This window comes from Phoca vitulina, unplaced genomic scaffold (assembly GCF_004348235.1).
Source record: "Phoca vitulina isolate PV1807 unplaced genomic scaffold, GSC_HSeal_1.0 scaffold38, whole genome shotgun sequence".
In the NCBI taxonomy this organism is placed as follows: domain Eukaryota; kingdom Metazoa; phylum Chordata; class Mammalia; order Carnivora; family Phocidae; genus Phoca; species Phoca vitulina.
Window position 1 is genome coordinate 8,221,826 of NW_022589741.1, and position 15,504 is coordinate 8,237,329.

The following is a 15,504-nucleotide window of genomic DNA, read 5'->3' on the forward strand; positions in this document are numbered from 1 at the left end:
CGATCCTCAGGGGAATGCAAATCAAAACCACAATGAGGTAACACCTCACACCTGTTACAATGACCATCAACAAAAAGACAGAAGATAAGTGTTATCGAGGATGTAGAGAAAAGAGAAACCTTGTGCACGGTTAGTGGGAATGTAAACTGATCCAGGCATTATGGAAAACAGTATGGCATTTCCTCAAAGAACTAAAAATAGAACTACCATAGGATCCAGGATTCCTACTCCCAGGTATTTATCCAAAGGAAATGAAATCAGTACGTTGAAGAGACATCTACAGTCCTGTGTTCACTGTAGCATTGTTCACAATAGCCAAGACATGGAAACAACCCAAGTGTCCATCGATGGATGAATGGATAAAGAAGATGTGGCAAGTACATATAATGGAAGATTATTCAGTCATGAATAAAACGGAAATCCTGATGTTTGTGACAACATGGGTGAATCTGGAGGACATTTAGCTAAGTGAAAGGAGCTAGACAGAGAAAGACAAATACCATATTATCTCACTTATATGTGGAATCTGAAAAACAAAGTTGAACTTTTACAAGCAGAGAACAGAAGTGTGGTTACAGGATCAGGAAGGTGGGGGAAATGAAAGGCTTGGGCAAAAGGGGTACAAAGCTGCAATTACATAAGATGAAGAAGACTAGAGATCTAACTTACAACATAATGACTACAGTCAATAACACTGTATTCAATACTGGAAGTAGGCTAACAGTTGATTTCAGGTGCTCTCATCACACAAAAAAATGACAACGATGTGAGGAAATGATATGTTAAATAGCTTGATGGTAGTAATCCTGTCACAAGTCACGTGTATCAAATCATCATGTTAAATACATGCGATTTTTATTTTTCAATATATATATAAAAGAAAAAAATGAATTCAATTAAATTAAAATTAAAAAGATCCCTGAGCGATTGGCAGAAATAGTAAAATGTTTGGAGAATTATAACATGACATAGATGTTAATCGTCATTTCCACCAAAATAATTAAGGTACTGATACTAATTGGCACAAACATACGTACACACACACATCGTCCTTTACAACTGCATTTCGTCTTCTGCCTCCACTCAACGCAAGCACCTGCATCGAGTGATCCTGCAAGATCACAGTGCCACCTTCTGGAAAGACGAGGGAAGGATGACAGCCCCCCAGGAGAACAAAGCAGGTGACAGAGGTGATGTGCAGGGTAGGGGGCCACACACCGGCCTAGAGGACCTTGTAGAGAAGGGGCTTCACCAGACGATGGCACCCCGAGCTGTCCAGTACAGCGATCGGCAGCCACGTAGGGCCACTGAGCACTTGACACGTGGCTGGTCCTCCCTGAGATCTGCTGTAAGTGTAAAATGGATTTCAAAGGCTTAATATAAAAAAAGAATGTAAGATATCATGTTATTAATCTGTATACCGACTAAGTGCTGAGGTAATACATTAGGTTAAATAAAATATGTTATTAAAACGAATTTCACTTGTTTCTTTTTAGTTTTATAATGCAGCTACTAGAAAATTTGAAATTACATCTGTGACGCGCACTATGTTTTTATTGGACAGCACGGATGTTAGCTGTGTTTTACAGAATATAGATCCCCAGGGATCTTAATGTCTTCTCCCTCAAGTATGTCTCTGCAAGGCATCTCTAATTCTGCAGCTCGGTAATTCCCCTTCAGACCTCAGCTCCACAATCAGCATCCGGTTCCTGTGGGCATCAGCAGCCTCAGCAGAGAGTCTAGCACGTCGTAAGTGCACAATGAATACTTGGGGAATGGGCCACTAAATAGATGAGCAAGTGAAGTGCCATCAAGTAGAGGGACACCTTGTCCTGAACGGGTAGATCTCTTAGAAGCAACCCAGTCACCAGTCATTCAGGGGGAGATATAGTGAATTAGATGCAACAAGTCAAGTCAGAGCACATTTATTATTCTCAGAACCAAAGCCTGATTACAAAGTCATAAAACAGATTTTCTTAAGGCCCTCCCAACCGAGTGCTATTCAAACTGGGAGGCAGAGATCTTATTTACAAGTTGTAAGTGGGGCTTAGAAGTTGGGTGGCCTTAAAAGTCCCAGAGTCCCAGTTCCCTTTCTTTGGCAGCCACACCTCATCCGAGACCTCACTTCTGTTAGCACCTTATGGCTCGGCAGGCACTTTCTCACCTGTTAGCTTGATCGATTTTCACATCTGCTCTTGAAGAAAGCCAAGCAGTATTATTTATTATCACCTTTTTATGAGTGATAAGTTAACTGATAAGGTAATTAACAAGGAGGCCAGGTCTCTCCCCTTGCTCTCCACCACCTGCTGTGTGCTTGGTGCATTGTATCACATGGGTATTCCAAGCGCTCCCTGGCTGTTTTATAGTTTCCGGGTATTTCGTGTATGCATTTTCTTGAAGAGCATTTGACCGGCTGTGTGACTCTGTTAAAACTTTCCGTCTTATTGGCCTCGATCTTCTCATCTGTAAATTGGGAGGAGAGAATTAAATTATCTCCAAGGTCCTTCCTAATGCTAAAATCATGCAAATCTCTGAACGTGCACCAAAGGCAAAAGCCTGTCTCTCATTCCTCTCGTGTCTCTCCTGCAGGATTTTGCAAACAGAAACTGGCTTTGCCTTGCACAAGGAGGAAGCTAGAATGTCCCTTGCTCTCACTGAGCCCAGTTCTACACACACACACACACACACACACACACACACACACACAACCACCGGCTGCTATAGGAAGGAAACAGCGCGTGGCCCTATCCGAGTTGTCTGGGCCAAAGCCGCCCAGAGGATCCAGCTCTCAGATGTCATCTTCATGAAGTATTCAGTGCGTGCTCCCTCGAGCTTCTGTGAGTGGCAGAGGCTATTCTCCCTGGCGTTTCCCTCTGCGTGCAGACCCCAGTGCCCAGATCTCTCTGTACCTCTCCCACCCTCCTCTCGTCCTCTCCGGGTGCCGCTGTCACCGTGTCTCTGCCTTTTACCCTTGCCTCTCCATCTGCGTCCCCAGAGGTCTTGTCCATCCTCTTCCAACCTGCATGTGGGCCTTTCTCCCTGCCACTGTCGCCCCTGCCCGGGAGGTGAGGGCTCTACCCTTTGGAGGCATCCCAGGGACATGGGCCTGTCTAGCTCTCTTCTGCTCTACCTTCCAGAGCGCCATGTGCCTGGGAAGGGAGAATCCTCAGGACTGCGGGAACCAGACGTCCTGTGCAGAAGAGCCGCACCAACCAGGGTGCCCAGAGGGTAGGGCCAGGGGCTGAATGTGCACCGGATGAGTTGGGGGTAAAGTGAAGGGGTGGGCAAGACAAACAGCTCGAGGGGAGAAACACCTGAGCTGGGGGGTCAGAAGCCCCTGAGCAGGGAGAGAGAATAGTCTGGGGTGCACCTACGGCCTCTGGGGGGGAATCATCTGAGGACCGGAAGCTAAGTCTCAGCCCTAATCACGGTGCGCCCTTCATTCTACAGGTGGGCTCTGCCCTGGCTCACCACCTACTGCCTGTCCCCCCGGAACTTTCTTCACCAGAGCGGGTCCCCACGACACGCCCCTCTGCCGCCTCTGCCCTCGAGGATTCTTCAACCACTGGCCTGGCCAGGATGCCTGTTTTCCCTGTGGTTCGGAGGCCACCCAGCCGGAGGAGGGCAAGGACACGTGTGTCTGTCTGGGGCCTGGCAGAGTGTTCCAGGTATGTCCTCTGGTGTGGGACCCAAGGACAAGCTACATTTCCAGGACTGTTTTTGGTCAAGTTCAGTTCAGGTGTAACCTGACCAGGGTTAGCTCAGGTTTCCAAGTGACACGGGGGTAAGATCGCCAGATAAAATACAGGGTGTCCAGTTAAACCTGAATTTCAGATCAATTACGGATCATTGTTTAGCATTAAGTGTGTCTCAAGACTTATGCTGAAAACATATTTTTTGTTTATCTGAAATTCGAATTTAACATTTTTACTTGCTAAATCTGGCAACCCTACTCAGAAGAAAGGGCAGTCTGTTGTTCTCCACCATAACCACTCCCAAAATACACCCCTGCCCAAACCCTTCCAATTCGAACTTTCCCTATAAGCCAACAAATATGTATGTGAATCCTTCCTTTCCTGAAATTTCCTGAGTCTTTTTGACTAAAATGCTAGCACCGGCTGGACCCTAACCAGCATGTGCTGGTTGTCTTCCCTTCTCATCTGACTCCTCTCCAGCCCTGTTGAACCTTGACCTCCCCTCCCCCACCTCTCTTTTCTGATCCATCTCAGGTAGGGTCACAGCCAAAGGTGTGGTTCCTCACAACCAGGTTGCTCATCAACCAGCCAGTCTTCAACTGCGTTTCCTCCCTCCCCAACCCACAGCCCAGTGATGGGCAGTGCCCCTGCCTCCCAGGCTACCAAGATTTTGGAAAGCCAAGGGGCTGTGTCCAGCGGGAACATGGGAGCTGCAAGGATGGGGCCACCTGGAACCAGGAGGGGCTGTGTTTGACCAAGGATCAGTGGAGTGACCACTGTGCCCAGGAGGTAGGAGGCATCTCCATAGTGCACCCCTTGCACCCCGGCCCTCCACCCAAGAGCTCACAGGCCCAACCCCCTAGCCCTCTCTGGAAACAGGGAGACCTGTGCTCTATACTCTGAAGCTGGAGAGAGTTGAGGGCAGCGTCCCCCAGAGAGGTGTGCCTAAGAAGTTTGCGTCTTCGTGCAGGTGTGTGCCTCACCAGGAGATGTCCGTGGCTATGACCCGGGCCTGGGGCTCTGTCTGTGCTGGGGACAACGCTCAAGTGGAATGTGTGGTTCCCTGTGCCCCGAGGGACAGAGACATGTCCTGCAGCTCAGCTGCTCTGAGGGCATCCCACAGATTTCCGTCACTGAAGGCACTGGGAGCCAGGTACAGTGCCCGAGCTTCAAACCCTTGCGGGGCTGGGGTTCCCTGCACCTGGGGCCTCTGCCTCCTAAGAAGGAGAATGCATGACATGCCTGTGCATGGGGTCCTGGCCCCTCCTCGCCGACCCACATCATGGGCACGACCTCTAGCGCCAGAGAAAAGGCCCCCCTGTTGATTTAATTTCATCCTATAAAACTCCTTGAAGAAGTGATTTGCTCATTAAAGAGCGGGAAACTGTCTTGGAAATCTTCCCACGTGAGCAAAGCATAGCACCCTGAGTTACGACTCCAGGTTACCCCTCCCTGTGAAGTTCTTAGACTATTGGCACCACCACCCCCCTGCAGCCTTATCAGGACACTCAGGGCTCAAGGAAAGCCCCGTGCTCTCTCCACCTCCCAGCGGGGCAGATGTGTTACTTATTCACCGTGTCTTAAGGGAAGAGCTGACCCTGGACGTCCCCTTTCCCAGGAATTCTACCTTCTGGACAGGCCTTCCTCACCACGTGCTGTAGGCCATCCCTGCAACTCAGACCAAGGGCAAAAGCCTGTCCCTCTGTATGTGGTCAGGATGGATGGTAAGACAGCAGGCCAGAGGGAGGCCACAGGTGGGCCCACCACTCAGGACCACACACGGGCAAGCCTTGACCTTTCCATGGCATGAGCGTCGCCCCTTCAGGCAGAAGCTAGATGGTGATGGGCAGCTCCCCATGAAGGGACCCCTCTATTTTTAGAAAGTTGAATCCTGCCATGTGCAAATCAGAAATGGACAGCTTCTCTTGTATCCATGCGCTAGGGAAAACTCTCCCCCTAGGCCCTGCAGGTTGAGGGAGATCCCTGTCTTGCTCCAGGGATGGGGTTCCTGGGCCTGATCAGACCAGGTCACGAGCTGCTACACTCCCTTGGCCTGCTCTTCAGGGATCCCGGGCCCCCAGGCCACGATGCAGGTGAGCATCGCAGCTGATGCCTACTGACTCTCCTCTCCCACCCCCACCGGCAAGAATCTGTCTAAAGGCTGCTATTCCTCATGTTCTGTGTCTTGCTTGCCCAGGAAAGTCGAGTGAAGCCCATCTGACCTCTTCTTGGTCAAGGAGCCCCAACTCTACGCGCCATGAGGATTTGTTGCCCCCAGAGCCAGGCATCCGAAACCCCACAGTCTGCCTCCAAATCAATGATACGCTTGCCTTCCTGGTGACCCATGCACATTACCCGGAGTATGACCTGTGAGTGTCCAGAGGACAGAGCCCTGCCACCATCAAGGCACTGGGGAAAAGACGCCCCAGGTGACAACCCACCGCCTCCTCTCTCTGTCCCCAGGGGCCACTTCTATAACACACTGCAGGGATTTGACTGGGGGCGCTTCCGGGCCCTCCCTGAGGAGTCCCAGCTCCACGATCGAGAACCCCACCTCTTCCTGCAGCAGTTCCAGCAGCCTGGGGTGTATGTCTTTCGTCTGAGCAGCAACAAGCATCGGAAGATGGTTTGTCCCTGATGGCTGGCCTCATTTAACACACTAGCCCATCATTTCCCCCTCGTCTTAAAAAATCCTGCCTCATAACCATCCCAGACAGATCCCCAAGGAAGGAGACACTCAGGGTGTCCCTATCAGAGTTTCGGGCTCCCATAGTCCTAACAGGTAATTCTGGGGGTTCCTAGGGTTCCCTCCAACATGTGATGTATAGGGAAGGGAAGATCGTGAGGGTGGAAATGACATGTGTATCTAAGGACCTCACAGTGTCCAAACATCTCTCCCAGCCCTCTACTTCATTACCCCTCTTTCCCTACTCCCTCTTTCATCCTAAAGGCACACGTCCCAAGCTCATCTGCACAGCCTTGTATCCATGTGACCTGCCTATGAGGCCACCACTGATCCAGGCGCAGTGTCTTGGGCACACACAGGTTTAGCTCCCCATCCTGTCTGCACAGCTTCTAAGAGGCTGTGCTGACCTCACCCCAGAACATGCATACAGCTGCTCAGTTACTTGATGTGAACTTGTTTCCCAGGAAAACCCAGATTCTGCTCCCCCAAGGTATGCACAAAGATCTAGACTACTTGGTTCGTGCTGACAGGCCCAGGGTCCCACTCTGTCCCCTTGCCAGTCTCTGGCAGACTGTGGGAGAAAGGCTGAACAGATTTCTTTCCACCCAGTACATCCGCACCCTCCCGCCAGGGGGCCAGTGCTTTGGAGAAGGGCCCTTCGCCTCCACGACTCCCAGGCATCTCATCCAAACTGGCATCGCCAAGATCCCCAGGCCCCCGAAGAGGTCTGACTGGCCAGAAGTCCTGGGGGAGATTGTCCTGCTCCTGGGGTTCTGCCTGCTTCTGTTGGTGAGTAAAGCTGGACAAGTGACATCTTAACCCCTGTGCAAGACTGCCTCTGCAAATCCATGTCAATGGGCTGTCCAGTGCCCGTTCACGGCAGGCGATCCAACAGCCGCTAAGATGCAAACGTGACAAAGGTACAGCCTCGGGCCTCCAGTGATCAAAGTTCAGCAGGCAGAATACAGACAAGGAAACAAATGAATGTCAGGGAACATCAGGGGACTCTGGTGAAAGCTTGTCCAGGGCGTCTGGCTGCACGAGGAAGGAGCTGACTGCCCTTTCTTGGTGGGTCAGGACAGACTTTTGTGACGAGGTGATCCCTGAAAGAGGCTTGAGATATGAGCCGTGGGGGCACGTGGTCCCTGTACTAACAAAGGGGTTGGTGAGTTGGGGGCTGGGAGGGTAATGGGCTTGGGCGGAGGGAGGGGATGAGAAAGGGAGGACTATGTGTGAGGGAACAGAGGCATGAAAAAGCATTCACCTGCTCAGGTAACCAAACGTGGGGGTGCAAGCACAGAGCTGAGAAACGAAATCACAATGGTTTCATGGGCCCTGCTTTATCCTCTACGCAGTGAGGATCCATTAAAACCTTTGAGCAAAACAAAACAAAAAAATTTCAAGCAAGAGAGAGAAACCCTGGTAAGACTTTTATTTTTACTCTAGCAATAGGGTAGAAGACAAGATGGATTGGGGGGAAAGTCGCAAAGAGATAGACAGTCGGAATAGTCCAAACAAGAGAAGATGAGGTGCTCCCAAACTACAGCTGAGCAGCGATCTCCCTCCTCCCGGAAGAAGATGCTTCCCCCTGTCCTTCACATCACCCCATTATGTACCATGTAGATTCAGTGTCACAGCCTGACCTGGGCCCGGAAGGCCACTCCCAACCCCACCTTCAGGAAGCATCAGCAAGGATACAACCTGGATGCCTACACTTCCCCAAGAACTGGGATGACATCAGTGAGGAGAGGTCCATCACACCAAGACTCTGATACCCCCAGGGTCAAGGGAGATCATGGTGAGTGGCAGACTCGGGTTAGAATCCCAGAGTTCTCCCCAAATCCAACTGACCAGCTCCTGCTTCCTTTTTTCATGTTCCTAGATTACTCATGGTTCCATTCTCCCCCATTCATTTATTCATTTGCTCAGTAATTATTTATTAAAGGCCACTCTATGCCAGACACCTCCTGGTTCTAGAAGAACGCAGTGTAGATGGGGGTAGAGACATCTAAATAAAAACTTTCCAAGGGGCGCCCGGGTGGCTCAGTCAGTTAAGTATCTGCCTTCGGCTCAGGTCATGATCTCAGGGTCCTAGGATCGAGCCCCATATTGGGCTCCCTGCTCAGTGGGAAGTCTGCTTCTCCCTCTCCATCTACCTCTCCCCCTGCTCACGCTCTCTCTCTCAAATAAATAAATAAATAAATAAAAGCTTTTAAAAAAAGAACTTTCCAAAAGAAAAGTAATATAGCTGTGTACAAAGTGCCCAAGTTAGGAGATGTCCAGCACCAGCCGGAGGAGCAGATCACAGAAGGCACTCCTATGTCACACTAAAGTGCTTCACCTTCTACCCTTGCTACTCAAAGTATGCTCCTCAGATAGCAGCACGCCACCTGAAATGTGATTACGAATCACCTGGGAACCTTCTGCTGCAATGGCTCAGAGGTAGAACCTAGAATTCTGTGTTTCTAACGAGCTCCTCAGCAGGGCTGATGCTGCTCGATCAAGCAAGACTGTGTCTAGACCAGTGAGGATCCGCAGGAAGAAGATGCAGGGAAGATCGGCAGGGAGGCTTAACCTCGCATTTCAGGAGGCTAATCCTGCTTCCCATCCCCTGACAGGTGGGTGCTGGGAGGCCGAGGAGCAGGTAGACCTGGAGTGGTTTGACCCAGAACGCTTCTTTGCGATCCTGCTCAGGCAGTCTCTGTCCGTGACAACGCAACTCAGCCAGACCAAGGAAGAGGTAAGTGGAGAAGCTGAAGAAGAGAGCGGGGTTGAAAACGAGTTCATTGCAGAAGGGAACTGGTTAAAAGGATATAGAACCTAAAGAAATCCTCCATCTATCCATAAGGAATCAGGAAAAAGGAAAGTATCCGGGAGGGGAAATAGATTCCAGATTAAATTTAGGGCTGATTTTCAGAACTTTGGGCTTCAGATCAGTGATAGAGAATCCATTAAGACCAACGCTGGAGTCTCTCAGATCCCCATTCCTGGTCCTCGGTGGCCCAGCTGGAATGCATAAATTCAGGCCAGGAGGTGACAGGCGTTGGGAGCAAAAAAGAACACACTAGAAGTCCAAGTTAGGGAATCTGGGTCAGGGGGCCTGCGGTGCTGCGGCGTCCCTCCCCCGACGGGCAGCAGAGGGCGCTGTGAGCAAAGCCGGGAGAGCGGCCGCGAGGCTGTCACAGGTGAACGCCGCCCTGTCCCGCAGCTCAAACTCCTCTGCCTCAGACTCGCGAGGGAAGCCCGTTCTCTGCGGCAGCTGTGGGGGGCTGAGCGTCGCATCCCAGCCTCAGCTGGCCAGCTTCTGGGGAGCCCCCCGAGGGAGCTGCAACAGGTCGGGCTGTGCTCACCCCTTCCCACCTGCTCCCTGTGCCTAAATGCGACCCCCGGGGCGCCCTGAGCCCCGCCCCCCGCGGCCCCCTCGCGCACGGGGTCCCCCGTCCCAGCCCCGGGGCCCTTGGCCCCCACGCCCCGCCCCTGAGGATTTCCCGTCCCTTTGCCACCGCTGCCGGGCGTGCCCAGAATGCTCCGGAGCCCCCTCCCGGGGCTGGCCCCCGGGCAGCTGCTGGCCCTGGCGTCCGCGGCCCCGCGGGCAAGCCGGCAGCGCTCGTCTGACCCCAGGCTGCGGAGGCTGCGGCCAGGGCCGCGGAGCAGGAGGCCGGGCGCAGAGGACGTCGGGCAGGCCCGTACGCAGCGAGCCTTAGCCGCCAGCTGACGCTCGTCCGCCGAGAGCTGGGCGCCCGGCGGGAACAGTGGGCCTCTTTCTGCTCGGCGCTGGCGGCGGCTCGGCGGCTGCTGCAGGCCCCGGCGGCCTCCGGGCCCGCGAAGTCCTCCCAGGCCGGGCCGGACCCGGAAGGGTGTGTACCCGGGGCCTCTGAGTCGGGCTCGGTGAGCTCCGGCCGAGGGGAGGAGCGCGCGGGGAGGAGCGCGCGGGGAGGAGCGCGCCGCAGCGAGGGTCCTTTCCCCTCCCTCAGCGCGCTCCGCTGACAGGGCCTCCCCCGTGCCCCACCCCCAGGGAAGCCCCCCGGCTGGATGCTGCGCTGGGCCGCCTGTCCCGGGCTGTGCTGCAGGAAGGCCGCCGCCTGAAGGCCTGGGGCGTCCTGGGCACCGGCGCCGGGGCGGAGCTGCTGCGGCCAGGTGGGTCCTGCTCCGCCTCGCCGGCGCCCCCAGGACACCTGGCCCTGCGGGGTTCAGGGCGACAGGCCCTGCAGAAGCTTGGCCCCGCCCCCACGACACCCTGCAGGGGAGGAGAAGGGCAGAGCAAAGTGGAAACCCCCAGAGTTGGAGGGACTTCCTGTGCCGTGTGCGGGCCAACAGCCGTGTTGCCGAAGAGGGAGCCTCCTAAATGGGCAGAACAGGGTAGAAATGAGCAAAACTGCCACGAAAAATGGCTTTACACATAAGGGAGCAGTTCCTGGGAGCAAACGCCTGACGGATGAGTGCAAAAGGCCACATTTGGAGACTGCTGGACTTGCCTGGAAACAAGAGTGGGAGAAGGATCCCCTTGGGTTCTCTGTGGGAATTCTGAGTTCTGGGAGTCCCCAGCCCCATCAGGTGACCCCTAGGCTGTCACCACAGTTTCCCGGAGTCCTTCTAGTCCCTGCCAGCCTGCACTAGGATGATATCACCATGTCATGTCTTAAATGGGGAATCCTGGCCTGCACTCAGCAAAAGACAAGACGCTCTGCTCTCAGGGAGCACTTGCTACTGGGGTTGGGGTGCGGTTCTTCCCAACTCCTTCCAGGCACCAGCCAAGGGAGCCCCTAGCCTGCGCACTCAGCCTCACACCCAGGGCTGAGCAGTTTGCTTTCCCGCAGCCGCAGCAGGCCCTCAAGGGGGCGCCCAGGACATCAGCGTGAACCCCATCACCAAGCTGATGGTCCCCGGCCCCAACTGTGCAATGCTTCCAGCCAGCGGCCATGCAGGGCCCATACCCCCTGGCTACTTCATCCACCCTGACACTGGGAAGGTGCTGCCTGAGGCTGGAAATCTGGGGTACGATCTGCAGGGAGCCACCTTGGTGCCCACCACTGACTTCAGTTCCGGTGAGACCCTGACCACGAAGGAGGAAGGAAGGTGCTCCCCGGGAGCACAAGGAAGGGAGCAGGGCTCTGTCCTTGCACTGTGGGGTGTGATGACGAGCTGAGCAGTAAACACCTTCTCCCCCTCCTCACTTTAACATTCTTGCTGCAGAGGGTGAAGGCCGGAGAGAGCCTCTCAGTGCAAGAAGGCTCTGCAGGGCCGGGGAGGGAGGCTGGCGTATCAACAGTACTAACACTTCCCTGTCTCCCTGTCCAGGTAGCGTCCGAACATCAGAAGCCGCCATCCTCCCCTATGTGCCCTACCCAACCTGTCCTGCCACGGGCTCCCCTCCCGCCCCCCACCTGCCTGTCCTGCAGCCGAGTCGGACATCACAGCTGGGGGCGCTCATGACAGACCCCGCAACTGGCATCGAGGTGCCCGTGCTGGCTGTGACTCTGCATCCTCAAACCAGGCAGTGGCTCGCTCTTGGGGGCACATACTGCAATCCTCTCACCAAGACCTTGGCCCCTCTAGAGTTGGGGGGCCCCATGGAGGACCCAGTCACAGGAAGCATCTCGCCAATCCTGGGAGTCGGGTTGGATGAAAACACAGGTGTCCGGCAGACCTCGGTGCTGTGCTCCCACCCTCTCCTCTCTGCCTGGCCTGGCTTCCCCAGCCCCCCAGCCCCCCAGCCCCCTACACCCCCCCATGCTCTGGTCCAGGCTGCAAACCACCCCACACCCACCTTTCTACCCTTTATTCCCACCCTGCTCTTACCCCACCTGTGTCTTCTGTCCTGGCTTCCCTGTCCCCTTCCCCTGACTTCCGGTCCCCCACCCCCTGTCGCTCACTCGGTCTGCAGGCCCTAGTTCTCCTTATGCCTCATCTCCCTGCATCTCTGTTCAGTCCCCTTCCTACCTCACCCTCTTGGGTTCCGCTGCCAGGTCAGGTGCTTGCACTGGGGGGGCTGCGAGACGCCTCGGGGAGCCTTCTGCTGCCTGGTGACAGCTTTGAGGAGCCTCTGAGCAGGAAGACGGTCCGGCTGCAGGGAGCGTCTCGGCGAGAGGGCCAGACAGTGCCCCACATGGGAGGATCACAGGCCCTGCTGGACGCCAACGTGCTGGTGGCCCAGAGGCGAGTGATTGCCGTGCTCCAGAGCTACCAGGAGAGGCCGGGGTCAAGGACACAGGGGCTTCTGGAGGCTGCCATCAAGGACATGAGACAGGCACTGGGCTTGAGTCTGCACCATGCCCTGCAGCAGGCTCGGAGACTGGAGCGGCAGCTGGGGACAGCAGAGGCCATCGTGGCCAGTGGCGGGAAGATAGGTACCTACTGACCGAGACCTAGGCTCTCGGGCCCTGAAATCCCAGGCCCAGAATGCCCTGGTGCCTCAGTGCCCTCAGCTCGTAAGCTCAGGGACAGGACTGCAGCCCCACCGGTCATGCACCCACGGGACCGAGGGAAGGGAGAAGGAGTGTGGTGGCTTCAGGCCCGACCCCATGAATGCTCGGCTTGAACTCTGCCCTCTGATCTCTTGCCAATCCCACTGGGTCTTACACTTAATGTTTGTGAAGTGTATGTTCTCTTGATATTTCAGAGGGCTCCCAACACCATAACGTGTTATGAGACCCATTTTACACCAGGGAGTCTGAAGTTCCTCCATCTCCCTTCTGCCTCCACTAATACAAGGATGGTCAAGGAAAGGAAGTAGGAGGGGCAACTTCCTGGAGCTTACCTCACTCATTCTTTCTAGAAGCTTCTGCCCATGATGTGACAAAAAAGAACCAGGGTTTTGGGTCAGAACTGATTCAAGTTTGAAGCCCTGCCCCACCGTTTAATAACTCTTCGACCTTGGGCAAGTTACTAGACTTCACTCTGCCTCTGTTTTAACATCTTTAAAATGGGGGTAAAAATAGTACATACTTTAGGTTCCATTGTAGGACCAAATAAAATATAATTTGTAAGGAGTTCTTAAGCCCAGACTTCTGGTACATGGTGGGTGCTCAAGAATATTTGTTCCCTTCTCCTTTACCATTTTAGTGTGGCCTGGAAATTGTTCTCAGCCTCCCAAAAGTCCTGATGCCACTCAGTACCTTCCTCCTGAATTCACAATGTTAAGTGAGGCCCCAGAGGAAATGTAGTCTTTGTAGGGAAGCTGCTCTGGTCAGGGGTTAGCCCTTTGAGCCTGGCACTTAACCCTAACCCCCCTTCTCTCTGCCAACTCCCCCTTGTGTTAGGAATGATGTGCTATCCTGGGACGGAGCTGTGGGTCCCAGTCTTGTACGGGATGGAGATCCCAGACCCTGAGGGCTCAGGACTCATGGTGCCCATCCTGGGCATGGAGACTGATGGGAATTCGGGTGACGCCACACCCCTGGCAGGTTCAATGGAAGATGCTGATGGCAAAGGTAAGAGGGAACTGGGGGCCTGCGAAAGCCCCAGGGGGATCAGGAATGTGACTTAGCCCTGGGAGAGAAAGCCCTGGAAATCTCAGGAGGGATACCCCCCATCCATTTACTCATGAGCCATGGGATGGGGTCATTCTGACGCCTCCACTAGGGCTGCTGAGACCCAAAATAAAGTGCTCAGAGATTCCAGAACCCGAGGACCACAGGTCATTTATCTCCCACTGAGAAAATTGGGTCCTTTCAAAAACCAGCCCTTCAGAACCTCACCCTCAGGGTCTGTGGCCTCCAAGAAACCCTCGAATCCAGCTCAGAACCCCTCAAGGGTTCTCAGGGTTTATTCGGCTCCCTTCCCACCATGTTTACCTCTTTCCATGACCACCTCTTCCTTCTTTCCCTCTCGCTTTGCCACAGGTCTTGTCCCAATCTCAATTGGGGCTCAAGCCATAGACCCCTTGACCGGGGAACCTGGTCCTGTCATTGGTGCTCAGACAGACCCCTCTGCCGGAGTGGTGGTGCCCATCGTCCAAGTGCTGGAGGCCCTGCCTCGAGGAGTGAGAGACCCTGGTCTGGTTCGTAGGAGCCATTTATTCTATTCCTTTTTCCATTCATCCAGCAGCTATGTATGAAGTACCCTCTAGGTTCCAGGCACTGAGTTAGGTGTTGAGATGCAGAAGAACTAGACGGGGCTCCTGTCCTCAGGAAACTGGTCGGCCATGGGTTCCAACCATGATCGTGGTTTATAAGGGTGTTAAGGGAGCACAGAGGAGGGATGTCCAAATCACATGCAGGAGAGCTCAAGGAAGGCTTCCCTAAAGAGGCAACACCTGGGCTCAGTCAGAAAGAGGCCTGGGGGGCCAGCAAGCACAAAGGTGGCGAACGTGAGACCACGACTGTTCTGGGAGGGTGAGAGGTGGCCAGCAAGGAAGGCAGGAAACAAATCACGAACTGCCTCAGGTGCCTGGCTGAGGCCCGGAAATGTGCCTTACCATGAAAGCCATGGGGAGCCACTGAAGGATTCTAAGTACACATGTGATATGATCAGATATGAATATTTTTAAGACTTTTAAATTTGGAAAATTTGGCACAATACAAAAAGAAAATAAATTACTCATAATCCTACATGTCTTAACATATGTAAATGAAGAAGCACAAGGTCCCTCCTCCCCATTGCTCTCACCCCATCTGCCATCAGCAGCCCCCCACTAGACACTACTCACCTCGCCCCCTAGTCTCCCACTAAATGCAGCCACTGTTAACGGGTTGGCACATCTCCTTCCAGACATTTTTATGTGTGTGTATGTGAATATATAGTCAGCATTCTAGAAAGTTCCTTCTGGCAGCCATGCAGAGGATGGATGGGAGCAGGGCCAGCCTGGAGCAGGAAGCCCCGTCAGGAGGTTATTGCAATAATTCAGCCGTTGGCAGGTCTCCACGAAAATGGAAATGACTTAGGTCCTCCCATACATTCTCAGCCCGGTTCATTTCAGGAACAAAGATGGATGTGATGTAAAAGATTCTCATTAGAAGCCAAGACACTTTAATTCTAGCCCCGACTCACAGTTTCACGTCGGAAGGGATGAGATGAAGGGAAGAGAACAGTTTCTACCTGCCCTGGCCTCGCCAGAGAGGCTGGGCATTAGAAGGAGGGAGGAGGGGATGGGGATCTTGAAGCAGGTGCATGGTTATTATTTTT

General features: G+C 53.9%; 1 protein-coding gene across 1 annotated transcript in view; it reads left to right on the forward strand.

Moving 5' to 3' along the window:
- Positions 1-5,694: 5,694 nt before the first annotated feature.
- The window catches only part of LOC116646813, a 30,043-nt gene continuing 20,233 nt past the window's right edge, over positions 5,695-15,504 (forward strand). The window contains exons 1-13 of the mRNA XM_032427731.1: positions 5,695-5,788; positions 5,893-6,064; positions 6,159-6,321; positions 6,991-7,170; positions 8,005-8,179; positions 9,000-9,121; positions 9,567-9,715; positions 10,397-10,518; positions 11,199-11,426; positions 11,680-12,015; positions 12,348-12,728; positions 13,641-13,811; positions 14,223-14,380. Of these exons, the coding sequence (XP_032283622.1) occupies positions 5,695-5,788; positions 5,893-6,064; positions 6,159-6,321; positions 6,991-7,170; positions 8,005-8,179; positions 9,000-9,121; positions 9,567-9,715; positions 10,397-10,518; positions 11,199-11,426; positions 11,680-12,015; positions 12,348-12,728; positions 13,641-13,811; positions 14,223-14,380 (2,451 nt within the window). The remainder of the gene's footprint in view (positions 5,789-5,892; positions 6,065-6,158; positions 6,322-6,990; positions 7,171-8,004; positions 8,180-8,999; positions 9,122-9,566; positions 9,716-10,396; positions 10,519-11,198; positions 11,427-11,679; positions 12,016-12,347; positions 12,729-13,640; positions 13,812-14,222; positions 14,381-15,504) is intronic.